The 16,869-nt window shown below is 38.1% G+C and overlaps 1 protein-coding gene across 33 annotated transcripts in view; it reads right to left on the bottom strand.

Moving 5' to 3' along the window:
* The window catches only part of DST (dystonin), a 307,103-nt gene that overhangs the window by 143,709 nt on the left and 146,525 nt on the right, over positions 1-16,869 (bottom strand). For 32 of the 33 annotated variants that reach the window (XM_071806938.1, XM_071806947.1, XM_071806950.1 and 29 more), the window contains 11 exons: positions 6,986-7,098; positions 6,744-6,850; positions 6,086-6,205; positions 5,668-5,763; positions 5,461-5,588; positions 2,646-2,739; positions 2,154-2,308; positions 834-1,296; positions 619-747; positions 338-415; positions 63-224 (listed from right to left, as the gene is read on the bottom strand). In XM_071806938.1, the coding sequence (XP_071663039.1) occupies positions 63-224; positions 338-415; positions 619-747; positions 834-1,296; positions 2,154-2,308; positions 2,646-2,739; positions 5,461-5,588; positions 5,668-5,763; positions 6,086-6,205; positions 6,744-6,850; positions 6,986-7,098 (1,645 nt within the window). Of the gene's footprint in view, positions 1-62; positions 225-337; positions 416-618; positions 748-833; positions 1,297-2,153; positions 2,309-2,645; positions 2,740-2,875; positions 3,099-5,460; positions 5,589-5,667; positions 5,764-6,085; positions 6,206-6,743; positions 6,851-6,985; positions 7,099-16,869 lie in introns of those variants that run through there. The other variant, XM_071806969.1, reaches the window with a different exon arrangement.

The following is a 16,869-nucleotide window of genomic DNA, read 5'->3' as shown; positions in this document are numbered from 1 at the left end:
AGTCTCTTAAATTCTTAAAGAGGATTTAATTATTCCCTCTGGATTAGATAAGCAATACATACTGCATGGTATTCCTTTTTTCTTGCTATATTGGGGTTTCTTTCACTCCAGTCATATGCAACCTCTTCCTCTTCTTTCTCATTCAGCCATATCAGCTCTCTAGTAGCACGAGACACAAAATTGTGAAGAGTATCTAGATGTCTTTCCTGATTTCTCGATGTGTTCTTTATTAAAAAGAAATAAAAATGTTTACAAAAATCAGAATTTAAAGCTCATGCCTTATCAAACATGATGTACACTAAGTAGCTGAACATAGAAAAAGTATTGACAAACTTACCAAGAGTTTTGAATACTGACTCTCCAGTTTGTGCAATTTTTCTGCATAACTGAGTTTAAGAGGAGCAGTCATTTGGATCTGTATTTGGTATATAAGGTCAAAAGACAAGAAAAAGTTCAGATATGTTAAACCATTAGTTCTCCTGATTCCATGATATGTCAGTCAAAGATCACAAATAAAAGTAAGACTGTGAAACCCAAACACAGTTCTGAAATTCAACATTAGTTTATGGGTCACCCAGTAAGAAAGTAACCAAAGAAGTAAAAACCATGGTGCTGTACCTCACTGATTTTAGCTTCTTTAAGGCTGGATTCAAATTCCTCAATAGCTTTGTGGACATTTTTGTGATTTTCTAAATGGCTTTCAACACTTGGTAAATCTGATCCCCATTCTGCTCGATCAAGTTGCACCTTACAAATGAGAAGAAAAATTAGTCATGACCTACAAGGAGTAAGCATTATAATTAGAAGTGGACTGTTTCCATAGAGATTGATACCTGCATTTCTTCTACCCAGCACAATAGGTCCTGGACAAATTTCATGTTCACCTCTTCTTCTGTTAAATTCTGATCTACAAAAGCCGATTTCATAAGAGGTTTTCTGATTTGCGTCAGTTTGAGTGTTTGCAGAGTCCCACTGTCTACTCCTGTCACATAGCTTGGAATTAACCGTGGTGGGATGCCTGGTGTGTAAGCAGGAGTGATGGTTGGGGTCAGTCTGGAAGTAAGACCCGATGAAAGGCCGGAAGTCAAGCTGGAAGAAGTCAAACTAGGTGCTAACCCTTGGGTCATTGCAGCATTTAATTCAGGGGTTAGGTTTGTTGTAAATCCTGAGTTTAAGCTTTCAGTTATTCCTGATATCATCAGTTTTGTCTGCTCTGTTGTCAGTGCATGCCCCTTGTTGTACACGGAAGAACATTCGGTCCGTATGACCATCAGTTCATCACGAAGTTTTGCAACTCTATAAAATAAAAGAAAATCAATAAATGAATAAAAATAATTTCAATTAACGCTTACAATCAAGGCTTACCATGCTGAATTGAAGAGCAATATGAATTCACAAGACCTCTTACACTTTAGTTGTACCTAAATATTTATCAATAAACATTTATATCAGAAAATATACTTCTATAAATACAGATAACAGATGTAGAAATTGGGCAATGACTAGAAAATCAGCATGGAATGGGCACTAGCATGCACCACACACAACTGCAAGGAACAATCAGCAAAGCAGAAATCTTACAAGATACTACATGTTGTGGTAGATCAAACACTTGCAGTTCACTGCCAAGGGGCTGTTATGTGCTTGATCTCACCCAGTCCAGGATGAATCCTGCAAAACTTTGGAGCCACTTCTTCATAAAATTGAATTATGCTGTTTAAATGCATCTTTTTGCCAAGACTGTACACATTGCCACGTATAAGCTAACGTTACTCCACTTATTAACTGTTAAGATATCTACAGCCATCATCAGAAATCTTGCCTCCATTTTTAAAATCAAAGGCATTCTGAAAGCATGTTAGGTGCAATAAAACAAGCTAATATCTTTACACTCAAATAGATGGTAAACATTAAACATTTACATCTCATTCTGGTGAACTACATCATTTTCACAAATTAGTACAAACTGCTCCTCTTGTCTTAAACAATGTTTGTGGGTACTGTACCCACCAGAATACCTGATGAACATTGTTTGGGTGCCCAGTGACAGATTGAGAAGTTTATCCACACACATAAAAATTTGAAAATGTTGTCCATAATGGGTACCCATATTTGGGACATCTATTTATTCATATAAATACACTATAAAGTACCTTTGCACCAGCTGATCTGCCTGATAGTATTTTCCATCAATAAGAATTTGGGCATCAATCACTTGCTGGCGGAGAAGGTTCTCAGATTCAAGAAGATACCCAGCTATCTCTGCTTCATGTTGTAACTGGAGCCCTGACTCTAATCGCTTGGCATCCTGAATAAATAAGAGAAAGCCATTAGTCCTGCAGCTAAGCCAAAGAGAAATAAGCTGTAAGAAATCCCAAGTTTTTTTGTAAAAGCTTATTCTGATCTTGAAACAATTGTGAAGCATTTTATCTAACTTCCAACAGAAAAAAATGAAACAGAACCCACTCTAGGAAATTACTTATATTTTCCTGAAGAAATAGTAAATTAAAAATAACAGTACTACGAAAATAAAAGTAGCAGCTATTAAGTACACACTTCAAGAATCCTAAAGAATTTTTTTGAAGTAACCATTCCACTGCAGTAAGTTCATGAACACAGAGAAGTAAAATCACCAACTGACTTACAGAATGCAGAGCATTCCTGGCAAGTATTAGTTTGTCCTCACAGCTCCGGCTGTCCCGTTGAATTCTGTTTGCAATCTGCTGCAGCATTTCCAACCTAGGTGATGCCAGAGCATTTCAGAAGAACAAATATGTATTAATGTTATTTATATTTACTATATACATTGCATGACTTTAAAAACAAACAAACATTTAAGATCTAACACAAAGCACAAATACATATGCCAAGTTACCTGTTTCCTTCTAAGGTGCCATTACCAAAGCTTATACAAGATCTAATCAGCGTGGGACCACAATTAACGGAAAGGAAATTCTCGTTAGAGTCAACGCTGGTTCGAGCACTAGTACTGTTGCTAAACAGAGAATCACTGCTGTGATAGCTATAACTACTGCTATTCATTTTTACATCCAGAGCACAGTCCTTCTGGCTGTTTACATTTGCTGAAAAAATGAAAAGATAAAACTCCTACAAAATGTGCAGCTTCTAGGAATGAAATTTCACTACTGGCTTTTGAAACACCTAGCACTCCTCCTTTAAATAGGCTTCGGTACGCATACTCAAAATCCAGCAATTAATATTCTGCCAGCTCTTCAAAGGATTTCACCTGGGGCTACGTACACTACCTTGTTTTTGGCTTCCCTACATGGCATTAAAGCTCTGCAAGTACAGACTAGACAGCAACATTAGGGCGTCTCTAGGAAACAGACATGCCAAATATTTCATTTAGGTGTCACTAAATGTCTATATGCCAAATAAGAACTTAAAGAAGACTCTGCAGTGTTTCTCAGACTCTTCAATGAAAACTTTCAAAAAGGAGTGAAGTGAGAACAACTCCACACTCCACAGTATGGTACAAAACACCTCCAGGTTGGTCTGACTCCTTTTGCTTCAAATGGAACTGCACAAAAAAACCTGGGGGAATATCATAGTTAATCAGCTCATATCAGTTTAATTTGGGACACCTGTACCCCATCCAACCCAACATTATTAACCCACTGCCAAATATGCATGTTTACTAATCTGTTCTCCTGCAAATTTCCCTTCAGCTTCTTTGACATTCAGAACTAATCGCTTCTTACTGTTTTGACTGCAAAACAAGTAAGAAAAACCTGACCACTGCCTTTAGGTTTACGTTTTAACTCAGATTTTGGGTTCAGGGTGAATTTTTCAGTATTTCACCAGCTGCTTTTAGGACCTCCTGAAAACCACATCCGCTCCACAAGATGCCTGTTTAGGCGGAGGAGCACAGCAAAGGCACAGACACACCCTGCAGCAATTCCAAACTCTGCTGGGTTTGCAAACCAGAGCTCAGTTTGGCATTCTCCTCACTGACATCATATTAAGTTTCAGTATTTGCCAAATTTCAACATTAGCTGAGGTCACTTTTTTTGCCACTACTAAATCCCACCCCAGGAGCTGTATCAACACCTCATCTTGGTGAGTTGCACTCATAACCAATGCAACTAATGTGGATTGAGTACTTGCGTCCAAATCAACCAACTCTTTTAACTTGATCACGAAGCCAGAATCACTTAATCACGGCTTCTCTCTCATTTTATAGTGACCCTCACCATACAATCTGTCACTTCAAATGTGTTTACCAACCCTGAAATATGGAAAGGAGTTTACGTTTGTTTGCATTTACCTGAACTCAGTTTCTGAATAAAAAATAAATAAACTATTGTAATTTATTCACAGTCTAAACAAAGATAATCCAGCTTTCTGCAAGTATAAATAGGATTCCTTTTGGCGAAAACAGGCACTAACTTTGCTTTTTGCAGGTCAGGACAGATGAACCTACAAGATCTAGCAGGCTGTATTTCTTCCACTGCTTTCTGCTGCTCTGCCCTGCATGGTGAAGACAACCTTGTATTCCTTTGTAGGCACTTCTTTCACAGCAGGATCCTCCCATTGAATCTGCCATTTCAGTCATGCTCTTGCACCTATTCTATCAACTCTGACTTCGTGATTTTCTCTTGCTAAAATCTGTCTTTGAGAACTTCCTACACAATGGTCTGGATCCTCCAAAACAAATTTCAGGAACCAAAACCAGAGAGAATGACCACCCTACTGTCACCAGAAAGTCAGTGCCAGGATTCTCTAGAAAGCAATTCAGATCTCAGGTGTCTCCTTTGGATGCTTAAAGTCAAGCAGAATGGATCCACACCTGGGTGGCTATACCTACCTGCAGGTAGAATCCCAAAGAATCATTTCACTTTGAGTTAAAAAATGTTTTTTTAAAAATAATGAATAGATAGAACCTGTGTCTGCCACAGAATTCAAAAGAGGTACCATTAAAAAGGTACCATAAAAAAAAGCAGAAATGCTCTAAGACTACATAAAGATTTTAAATATGCTCAGTGTGTTATTAGTGACGTACAAAACTGTCACACATTCTACTACCAGGGAAGACTACTATGAGCTTTACATGTTTAAACACTTTGTGTGCCCTTGACTACAACCAACTTTTAAACAACCTCAGAACAGGACATTAGCCCACAATGCTGTGCACCAAGTGAAATACACATTCAATGTAAAGGATGAATGTTACTTATACGAAATGAAGTTCAAATGAGACAGTGTAGTGATATGAACCTAGCTCTGACTAACTGTACAAAGAAGTTGTTTATATTTAAGTGCTTTCCCTATCTGAGGCACAGATACTATTTATCACAACCTTCTGAAACCACTGAAGTTACTTCCATCTGGACCTGCTTCTAGGAAGCAGGTAAAGAACTTAAGGCAGAATTACTTGATCTAGAAAAATAACACGGATGTTACCACAAAAGAAGACATTTAGAATTTTCAGTAGCATACCTCTCTACTTCAGGCCGAAGGATCTTCTCTCTTTCCAGCATGGCAATAATAAGCTTTCCCCATTCCTTTTCTGTATCATTTGGATGATAGCCTTGAGGGAGTTTGATGCGTCCAAATTCTATCCAGACCTTAACAATTTGCACATATTTGTTATTTTAAGCCACAGAAAAGGAACTTGTATACATTTCAATGCATGTAAAAACTTACCTCTAGCAGTTTATATAGACGTTTAATTTTTGATTTATCTGTTTCTTTTGGTGGAATTTCTGTTTCTTTAAACTGCAAATATTGATTATAAAGTGCCTACAGAAACATAAAAACCATCATCAGCTTTATCTTACAGAGAATATAATCTTACCCTCAATTCTCGCCTAATATTCTTCATAAGCTTACATTCTTATACTGCTCTACTTGTACAAAAAAGATCAATGACAGCTAAAGATTTGCTTTTGATTATTCATATGTTAGTAAAGTATTTATTGTACTTTGAAAAGGTTAAGGAGTAGTTTTGTCCTACAGTTGATTTGATTGTATAAATCAACAAGCACTTCATTTGTTCAAGCATGCTTTGAGTCAGTAAGATGAAATATCATTCCAACAAGGAGTTTAACACAGCACACCTCACCTTTAGCTCCACAGGATTGTTGGGAAACGTTCTGTCAGACATTATCGCAACATGGTGTCTGATCCACTGCATGAGGTAGTTCACCATATTCTGATATTCAACCCATTTGACCTCCACATCCTACCAAAACACAAACCAGACTACAGATCAAAAGAAAATAATCAAAGAGCTCATTTTTACTTTATCTTTGAAGTCCGAGATCTACACACACATAGAAAAGAGATTTCTGAACTCTACAATTCTGAAACAGTATTTACTTGCTCATTACAGCTCACTTAAAACTTCCAAATAGATTATTTCACTCTTCAGTTCTTGTCCCAAATAATTCCACCAATACACATTTTCTCACTTAATAAAAGTCAAATTGATAAGAATCAGAGAGGCACAATTCACAGGTCTATGACTGAAAGTAAGAACTTTGACTCCATCTTTCTCCAACTCATGGTATATTGGTTTTAGTTAAGCGTTTTGTAGGAATATTTTCATGTCTAAAGCATGAAATAGCTGCTAAACCTCTAAAAGCTCAACCTAGAGAAAATCATGTCAAAGAAAGGTGTGACAGCATTCCCACAGAAGATGCAGCTAATATTCTGGAGCTGAAATCAAGAATCGTATTAATGAAGCTCACACATTGTACAAGTATTTTTCTCCTACTTACATTTGCACTGATGCCTTCACCACCTTCTGGTACTTTGGGAAATGCATCATAAAGTGATGACACATAGGTTATTACTGACTTCTCATCAGGTGAGGAAACATCAACATCTAAAAGCACAAGACAGAACAGCACTTTATCACGTAGTTGTAAGAATGCCCACATATATGCTACAACCTGCAGGCAGTTTGGATTTTATTTTAACATGAAGGTTTTTGCAACAAAGCCCTTTGCAGCTGTCTTACCTTCAGGATCCAGAAGTCTGGCAACACCAAGTTTTTCTGCTACAAAAAAAGCATGTTCTAAGTTTGCAAGGTTGCTTTGAACAGCAACGGTATTCATGTCTATCAGGTCCGGCCTGTCAAACAAAAACAGTAACACTTGATTACAACTCTACCTGTTTTAAATCACTGCTGTATTAGTTAATCAAACCAAGAGCATGGATCGATACAGCAACAGCGTTTTCATTAAAAAAGGATTTCATTAAAATCATGTGAACGAGCTGAGGTCAGGGCTAAGCAATAAACACAAGTAGCAGGCAACTACAACACTGTGCGTTCTTCATCTACAAGCTAAAGTTTCTAGCCATGTCTTTTATGTATACATTTTTTGTTCTTGTGCATGTTTATTCAGGTGCATTGCCACTGTATTATCACACCTTGCCCTTTCCAGTGCCTTTGAGGAGGTTAAACTCACTCTTCTCATTTACCTGAGGATGTTCCTTTCTTTTGCCTTTCCAAGTTTTTAGTCATTCTGCATCGAAGTCTTCAGCACATGTCAGAACCCATATGGAAACAAGTTCAGTCACAAAACAGCTCTTTACCCTGGAAGATGAGTGTTCTGACTGTGCTTTAAGGGAGCGCGGTTCAGGCTGTGTTGAAGCCCTGCTTGCAGATGAACGCTGCAGCCAGTCCCTGCACTCACACTCACACCTCCATCCTGCTCAGCTCCACTGCCGCACACAACACTCTGGTTTTACTACAATACTCCTCTTAAGCCAATCTTACCTATAAACTTAATTAAGGCCCACAAATATTATCCTATGCCAACATCACTAATGTTTTAAATTAATGTAAAACTTGAAAATTAGTACTGTCCTTCAGTTTCACTATATGGTGCCTGCTTTTCAGATCTTGAGGTTCTCAGGGTAGACTGTTCCTGTCTGCCAATTACACCACTGGGAATCCTCTTAGCCATAACAACTAAAAGGAAGAAGGAATTATCAGAAATGCTGAGCAAAAACTCATCCCATTGAAGCCAACTAGGGTCTGAAACTTTTGCTACTGAAATCTTATGCTACTGAACACCAAACCCACACTGAAACAAAAATACCACCCCCCCAAAAAAAAAGAAAAAAACCAATCACACATATAAACTTTACTGAACAATTCAGTCTCTACATTTTCTCATTTCTATTTCTAGAAAAACTATTTTCTTAGTTTTACCTAGCAGAATCTTTAAATAATTGCAACAGAGAGAAACAAAACTGTTAAATATCACATTTTTCAAAACAAATGCTAACATTTCACTTGGCAACACCCCAAATTCCCTCGATCACAAAATGGTATTAACTTTGGGACACTCAATACAAGATTGTCTTTGAATGAACTGCAGGGGCACTGAAAATAAAAATAAATGTATTTCTTTTCAGCCATTTAGAATCACTGGTTTCCTTGTGTTCTTTAGAAGCCAAGTCTACAAGACAGATAATAAAACTGCACCTATTATTTCTTGAAAGAACATTTAATTAATAATAAAACTTAGGCAGTATAAAAAGAAACATAATCCTCCTAAACCAGTGGGACTTTCCATTTCCAATATGCTTCGCGGGAGCATGAACAAGTTCATGCCATTCTTCTCTGAATTTCAGTGTAATGAAAACAATGCAATGAAACCAATATCGTCTGTTGCCATTGGCAGCACAGAAAATCCATGAAAAATAAAAGACAATACTGGAGTGCTCTGTTTCCTTTTCTAGTCTCCCATTTCAGCCACAATAACAGAGATGGTATGAATAATAAAGATTACTTTCACAGCAGTTTAGATGAGAGAAGCAGGTTTCTGTAAGCGTACACTGTTGGTTTGTTTTGCCTTTTTTTTTTTTTTCACCTGCCTTCTTTACATTCGCTTCACACTTGATAAAAATGGCCCAAGAACAACGTATGTTGTTTGTTTGATTGCCAGCTCTCAGAACAAGAAAGGACAAGTTGATGATCTGCAAGCTGCAGAGCCACCAACACGATTATCTCCTTAGAATAAAGTTTTTATTTAGATGAGGAAGAGGTAAGGCTTTTATCACAGTGATAAGGTAAGAATCAAGAAAAAACAACAGCCTTTGTGTAGTACATCATTTTACATTACTGCTGTGGTTTTGTTCCCCAGCTGAAGGAGAGCCCACCCTCTGGGATGCCTCCCCCTTTTTAAACATCCTTTCCCATCCGTGTAACTCCTATCACCATAGGGTTATTCCAGTTTCCCTTTAAGAACAAGGGAAATTTGCACTGTTTCTGGTTATTTATACAGGTAACACACAGCATACCAGCCTAGATTAATCAGTCTTTATTTACCTAAAGTCTTGATCTACCAGAAAATATTACAGAAGACAGCACTTGTCTCTGTCTTGATTGTGCTTGCCTTTGGTTTTCTCAAGCAGACAGAAGGCTCAACAGATGATTGAGGACAAGCCCAATGATGTTTTATAGAGAGAAAGAGATAGGTATTATGACTTGAACGCAAAAGCATCTGGTACTGGCCATGGGAAATGCACCCTGCTGGGGGTTTGGGGCCTGCCCCCTCCGCAGGTCACCCCTTCCCTTCCCAACTGGCTGTGGGACATGTTGCAAAGCCACAGAAAAAGGAGTTTACCTCCCAAGCTCAGCACCGACTTCTTTTAACCCCAGAAAAATGCATCCAAAAAACATGGCTTAGGAAATCACCAATTGCCACATTGTTCTTTTTGTTTAAGAGTGTTTCCTCATGATTTTAAATAAAAATCAAAGTAGTTTTTATCTGCTATAAGCTTGCAGAGACACCCACCCACTAAGTGGGTACATGGGAGTTTGCATGTGAGCATGCCCAGGCAGATTTCAGCGCTGCGATCACTGATCACCACCCTCCTCTGAAGAATCACAGGAATTCAGTCTTACTGGGTACAGGTTGTGCACAGCGAGTGTTGTGGGGCTGTATTATAAAGGTTCATAAATATTTTCTAATATCTAGCATTTAATGTCTCCTTTAAATTCTGGCATACTACTAACTGTTTAAATTTCAGTTGTGATTAGTATCCCTCTAATGCGTATTTATTTAACTGTCTTATTTGAAGTAAATGCTAGATTTAAAAGCATTATCCACCACAGCAAACACTGTAATTTTTAAGGCTAAAAAGAAAATAAGCAAGTTTTGTAGAGGGCTGTTATTTGTCATTTACTATAAATATATTTTTATATCAATTTGCATAGCATTATTAAGTGGTTTTATACATAGTCAAGAACAAATCAAATTAAATGTACATTAAGTAAAAGACGATGACTCTACCTTCTGTTATAATATTGTGAATCATCTTATGGCAGATTTTTCAGTGGGCTGGGCCCTTGCCATGAAAACACACACATAAACATCCCAAACACCAGCCCAGTTGGAACATTCCATGCAAAGGAGATGCTTCTCCTGCAGCCACACCTAAGTCAAGGGGTTTGGCTCCTACACTGTGAGTCATCAATCATTTCATTTATAAAAAGACTGGTGCCTGCCATTCAAGATCTTCGTGTAGGTGTTAGAAATTAGACACAATTTGTATCAGAAGTGAGGGGGAAAAAAAGGGTGTGATTAATACCACTTTAATTAGGAAGCTGACAAAATTATGATCAATTCAAAAAACCAAAAATATCTAGCACCACAAACAGAAGCAAGTGAACGATATTTGCAGAACAGCATGAAGAAATGAAGGGGTTTATAATGCAAGTCACACAGATCAAATGTGAGCTTTCTACTCTGCAAAGACTCCTTGAAAGAGTTGTGCATAATAAAGTTAAGCACGTGTAGATTTTCCTGTAGCCAGAATCTAATACCTAGTAAACCAGTTCAAGATTTGAAATAGCAGCTACAATATTTGTTGATTACAACAAAATGTTAGATTTGAAAGGTATTTCATACTTCAAAGTGGAAAAGGGTATTTAATCGAACCTTTATTTTCCCAGTCAACAATCAAGAAACCACATCCTTCTCTTCACTGTTCCTGGATGACAACTGCCCAAGTTACAACAATGTTTATTTAACTTTATTAAAACACATATACATCAGAGTAATATTCCACATTAAAATACTGTTAATGAGTTAAGGAGGCTGACAAGCTTGAAGTTATTTACATGAACCATTTAAGATGTTTAACCTGCACAAGTTTGTTTCAGCTAAAACTCTGTCTGCTGTCTGAGTAATACCTGACATTAAAAGGGTATTTCTTTCTTGGCTTATATTGAGCAGAAATACTAATATAGCGAGTTTCAAGTAGAACTCTCAGACAAAACATAACTGAAGATGCAGAGTGAAATGTATGCGTTGTTATAGTCCACTTCGCGTTTCCACTGCTCTAACTAGAAAACACCTATAAAAAACCCCAAAATTCTTTGCTTCATTGTTTTTAGACAATTGAAAAGGATGAGTTCCAGAGAGACTCACGCATTTTTGAGGGATGAGAGGACTACTGAAACAAATTGAAGACCATGCCAGAATACACAGTCATAAAATAAAATTAAAAAAAAAAAAAAAAAATGAATAGAGAAACTTCTCAAACAGATAGGATTCAACACATATTTCAAAAGGGAGCACAAGGAATATATCATCATCTGCACTAAAGATTTTGGTTAATAGCAGAAAGACTGCAAAGAAAGGAATAAGAAGTTCGGAAAAGTCCACGTAAAAAGTCTCCTGCTACTTTCCCAGGAACTCTACAAATGAGATGATGAAGCAAAATCTATTTATTACTTAACCTGCTATAGAGTAACACCTACCATTTAACCTACCCCTTAAGAAAGTTTCAAAAGCTCTAAAAAATATTTACAGCAGTTTATGTGCATAGCAAGTGTCTGGGAACTTTTTAAAGAATTTGTCTTCATGTCAGGTAGATACCCTTTGCTAATGCATATATCTACCACAATTAACTTGCCTGATCTTTTTTCAATCATCACATGGGAGCTTCAACATAAAGGATGCCATGTTTTAGAGGAAAAACGCCATATAGGACTAGCTGGATTCAGTAACTCAGTTTCGGAGAACCTGGTAACCCCAGTTTCAGGGAACAGAGCAATTCCGATTTCCTTCCACATAGTCTGATCACTTAGAGAGGAGGAAGAGAAGACTTTCTACTTAGGCGTGACTTTGTGGCATTAAGGAGGAACAGATCATCATGAGAATCAAGGATCACAATATGGACACACAGCACAAAGTTCTGGAGCAGGTTCCTTGGTGTGAAAAAGCCCATGCTGTAGAGAAGAGGTACAATGTTGACTCCTGAGTCAGCACTTATCTCCAAATATACCCTTGGCCACCCCCCTTTCAGAAGCTCTAAATTCCTTACAAAATTGTCAGTTTGTCTCAGAAGGATCTGTGGACAGCAATCACACACGAGGGGGTCTTCTAGCTTCACTGAGTTTCTTGCTCTATATTGGGAAAGAACCCTTCACTCTCGGCCTTCAGCACAGAAATGTCGGCATTGATCTCCATGCCGACATCTGCAACTGGCAGGAGTAAGTATCAAACCAGATGTCTGAACCAGGTGACCTTTTTTACCTGACGCACTTTGGCACTGGTCCTTGAGCTCTCATGTCTGCTACATGGATAGTTTTGCACCCTAAGTTACAAACATTTGAGTAGAAAAGCTAGAAAATTAAACATGAAAGATACATCATGGACATAAGTGTGACCAAGTATCTTAAAGAACTGGTTGCAGCTGTCCTTCAGAGGAAATAGGTCAAAGGACAGGAAAGACTATTAATTCCTAGGTACAACACTACTCAGTCTGTATGCATTTCATAACAGCCAGTGCAAATCTGGTCAACACGACCAGTGCAACCTATTTAGCAAACTATCCACAATCCAAGAGTTACTCCAGAGGAAGCCAAATCCACTGACTGTACCAAGTAGAAGTTTAGATAACTGCAAAGCTGTCATGAAATGTGCTGCCTCCCTGAACACACAACATTTTGAGACTGAAATGCAGAACTGCCTAACTGGCTCTCCTAGACTTGATAACAATCATTACTGCAGATTTGTGTAGGACTTCTTGAAGACCTTCTCATTCCATTAATATGAAACAAATTAAAAAAAAAAGCTACAAAAATTCTACCATCGTAATTATGGAGACACGTGGTATGTCATGTCTGGTAGCTCAACATTCAGCACTTGACTGAAAGTCTAAAGGTAAAAGCAGGTGAAAAGTACTCCATGAAGTCCTTCTATCTTGACCTATTGATACAGACTATTTGAAGTAAGTTTCATAAATATTTGACTACATTTCAGAAATATCTTTGGCGGAAGGAGATACAGAAAATATTTCACATAATCTCAAATGTGAGACTTAGATGACTGTTCAACCATAGACTTCACAACAACACGTGACATGGTGACACCCCAAAATTACCCAACACATCAAATCCCTGGTGAAGCTGAGCAGTGTCATCACTGAAGTTAGGCAACACTTCAGAATTCAGGGAAAATGCAAACAATTTTCTAATTGAAAACCAACATTGTAGAAAAGTTTTATCCTTAAAACTGCGACAGACCAAAAAGCATGCTGCTGATTACAGCTCTGCATACTGTTTCTTGAAGTACGTGGCACATTGTTTTCTCATGCTCCACAGGGCCCCTGCCTCAATGACACACTGTGCTAATGTATTTCACATGATCATTATGACTTGTACAGTCTTTTTGGTTTTGTTTTCTCTTGTGTTGGTATGACAGGAATGCCTGTACTATCCATTATTTGATGTGCCTCTATAGGTTTCATTCAATGCCTCTCTAAAGATGAACAATGACGCCTTTTTATTCCATCAAGAGCTGAAAAGTTCTCATCTGATCTGAACTCTCCAGTCCTCCTTTGTATATCTCTTTCCTAATTTTTCATACAAATTTTCATATACAGTGAATAATTCTGAAAAAAAAATATTGCAAGTGACAGTGAGCTGGAAATACTCTAACAAGGGCACACTATTCACAGATATTCTTCTTGCCTATTCTTCAGATATTTCAACATGTTGTAGCAAGACCTCCATAGAAAAAGAATGAATGTTTCAGCTCCACTAAACATAAGGGCACGTGAGGGCTTTTTTTTCCCTAGGTTACTAATTTAGCCCCTAACAATATATACAGCTAATTCCGTATATCGTGCATGTCCTTGATTTGACAAGCACTGAGTTTAATAAACCAACTAAAAGCCTCCTGTCCCACCCTTGTTAGCACAGCAAAACTTTACCTGTAACTTCCTATACCAATTTATTTAGATAAAGACACAATTGAGGCATTGTAACATCAAAGACCCAATAGCTAAACCCTGAGCTCAGCTTTAGCCATGCCTAACCAAACCTAACCACAACTTGGCAGTAAGTTTGCAAAGCAGACTTCAAGCTATACACATGAATGAAACTGAAAGGATCTTAGTCCTTTCACCAGCTTCAAAACCAGATTTTACATGCACTTTGTAATAACTCGAGATGCTTCTGTCATTACAAAAACAGTAATGGTATAGTATTATAACTTTGCCAATTTTTTGCCTACGATAAAAGTTAAATAGCAGAAAGGCTCATAACTGTTAACCTCAACCCACACTGTGCAGTCTAGAGAGAAAGGAAAAAAAAAAAAACAACAACAACATAAGTAATGGTTCCTTGGAGTGTTTGAATACCAAAAATACAATGGAGAAACCAAATCAAATATTTTTCTGTTCTGTTCCCTGAGAAAACTCCTCCCAGATGCCAGCAGTGACTGCCTGATGCACTTGCTTTCCAGTGCGATTAACACGGTTGCCAACAGCGAAGAAGGGTGAGGTACCACAATGGGTTCAAGACCAAGGTTCCTCCTTGTGCCATCCTGCCTTGGAGGCAACTGTTCTGCCATGTGCCACAAACTTGTCAAAGACACTGCCAGAAGACCAAGACCTTTCTCCCTGTCCTATTTATCATGAGCACACACATCGCCACTGCTCAGTCACCATGTGCTTTTGAAAAAACTTCTGACACCCACAGGTGTCCTGGACTTTTCTAATCGAAGAGTAAGAGAGAGATGAAATTCATATTTTAAAAAATACCTTTCAATTCAAAGCTTTATTTTTCAGCTAATTTCCAGCTGGTTAAACAAGAAAAAAAGCTTTGGTTTCATTCCAATATTATTTTTCTTCTCAGTTAGTGCAAAAATAACACTTATCTTTCATTCAGCTGCTACTCAGCAGCAGGATCCAGCACAATATACACAGGGATCACTTTAAGTCCAGATCTGAAATTAATCAACACAACTGCCTGGAAGTCTTCCATTCAATACCCACTAAAAATACCCACCACCACAACACAAGATGTTAAAACTGCAGGCCTGCTTCCAGTACTATTTTAATACAGTCTTTACCAATAGCCATCAGAATTCTGCTGAGTACATTCAATTAAACTGTAGCTGAGGTTACATGCTATTTCTAAACCCATCAGCTATATGTATGTGCATACTCAGGCAAGTACCATTAGAAGCAAGTCTGCCTGTCAATATTTTTAATAATCCTAAACCCTGTTTATCTTTTCCCAAATTACCAATTCTTAATGCCAAGTTTGTTTCTTCTACATAAGAGAAACTGTTCAAAACAGCTCAAGAGTTGAAAACTGTTGAAAATCTGAAGAACACAGTGGGTGGGAAGTGGGGCACAACACAACCAAACACACATTTTCTTTTTGTTAAAGATGGGTAACAATAAATTATGAGTTACAAAACGGCAAGCCAAAACTAGCAGACCCAACTAATCTCTTTATTTAAAACATATCCCCTAGCATTTTAAGGCTTGACACTGTATAGTATTTAGTTTCTTTCTCATTCATTCCCCAAGGGTGTTTAACATGTTCCTGCACATTGAGGCATCACAATCCCTCCCCTTGAGGAATGTATTCATGTTAGTACCTGATCAGCTGCAACATGTTGTAACATCAGAGGATGCCACCTGCACTGCTGCCCAGGAGCTCAGTATTAGTTAACTATACACACACGGCAAATCATGCTGGGTAAAGCTGAAACAGCTTGTTCTAAACCAGAACAGTTATTTAGTAGGCATGAATGTAGCTTGCTCCCTGCTATACCACACTCCAAAAAACACCCACCTAGTAATTCTGAAAGCATATGCAGTATTATAGTAATATTTCAACAGAAAAGTGTTGTGGCACTGGCAGATTTGCCTCCCTTGCTTTAGCATTTGTGGAGTTGTCACACTGCTCCCTCCTTTGGGGACACATTCTTTGCTGCAGCTTCTGTTCCTCATCCTCTCACATGAAGCACCCAGTGTACCTACTACACTAACCCCGTGCTGCATTCTCTGTCAGTCTCTGCTCCCCACCTGTTTGGGGATAATAGCCATTTTCTCCTCACTCTCTCCCTAAACTGTATTCAACGTAAAAGTATAAGCATTTTTAATGTCTTGCACAAAGTTTACCAGTACCAAAGGCTCCTTTGGATCAGATCCCTACATTTCTTCAACAATACAGGAAAAAACGTTTTTCTCCAAACCTATGCTCCAAATACACCCCTTTGAAATCTATCACCACTTTTCCTTTCTGCAGCATTTGTAACACTTATCATTCCTATCAGGTGGTGCCAAAATTTGTAGACAACCGTCTGCATGCAGCCTCAGCAAGCCTTGGTACACCATTACACGAAATAACCTTGCTCATTGCTTGTTTCAAACCCTTCATGTGTGTACTATAGTCCTGCTTGTTTGTCAGGCCTGACCTAAGCACAGTTTACCCATGTGTTGTCCTAACCAGTGTCTTTCCATTTTGCACGGCTGCTAAAATTCACCTAAAAGTACAGACACAACTGGACATGCCCATTCTGAAAGTGTGCAGAAGCCCATGGCTCCAATTCATGGTCCTTCCCACAGCATGACCAAGGC

Source organism: Patagioenas fasciata, chromosome 3 (assembly GCF_037038585.1).
Source record: "Patagioenas fasciata isolate bPatFas1 chromosome 3, bPatFas1.hap1, whole genome shotgun sequence".
NCBI classification, from domain to species: domain Eukaryota; kingdom Metazoa; phylum Chordata; class Aves; order Columbiformes; family Columbidae; genus Patagioenas; species Patagioenas fasciata.
Note: the sequence above shows the minus strand (reverse complement) of the source record. Positions and strands in the feature narration are given on the sequence as shown.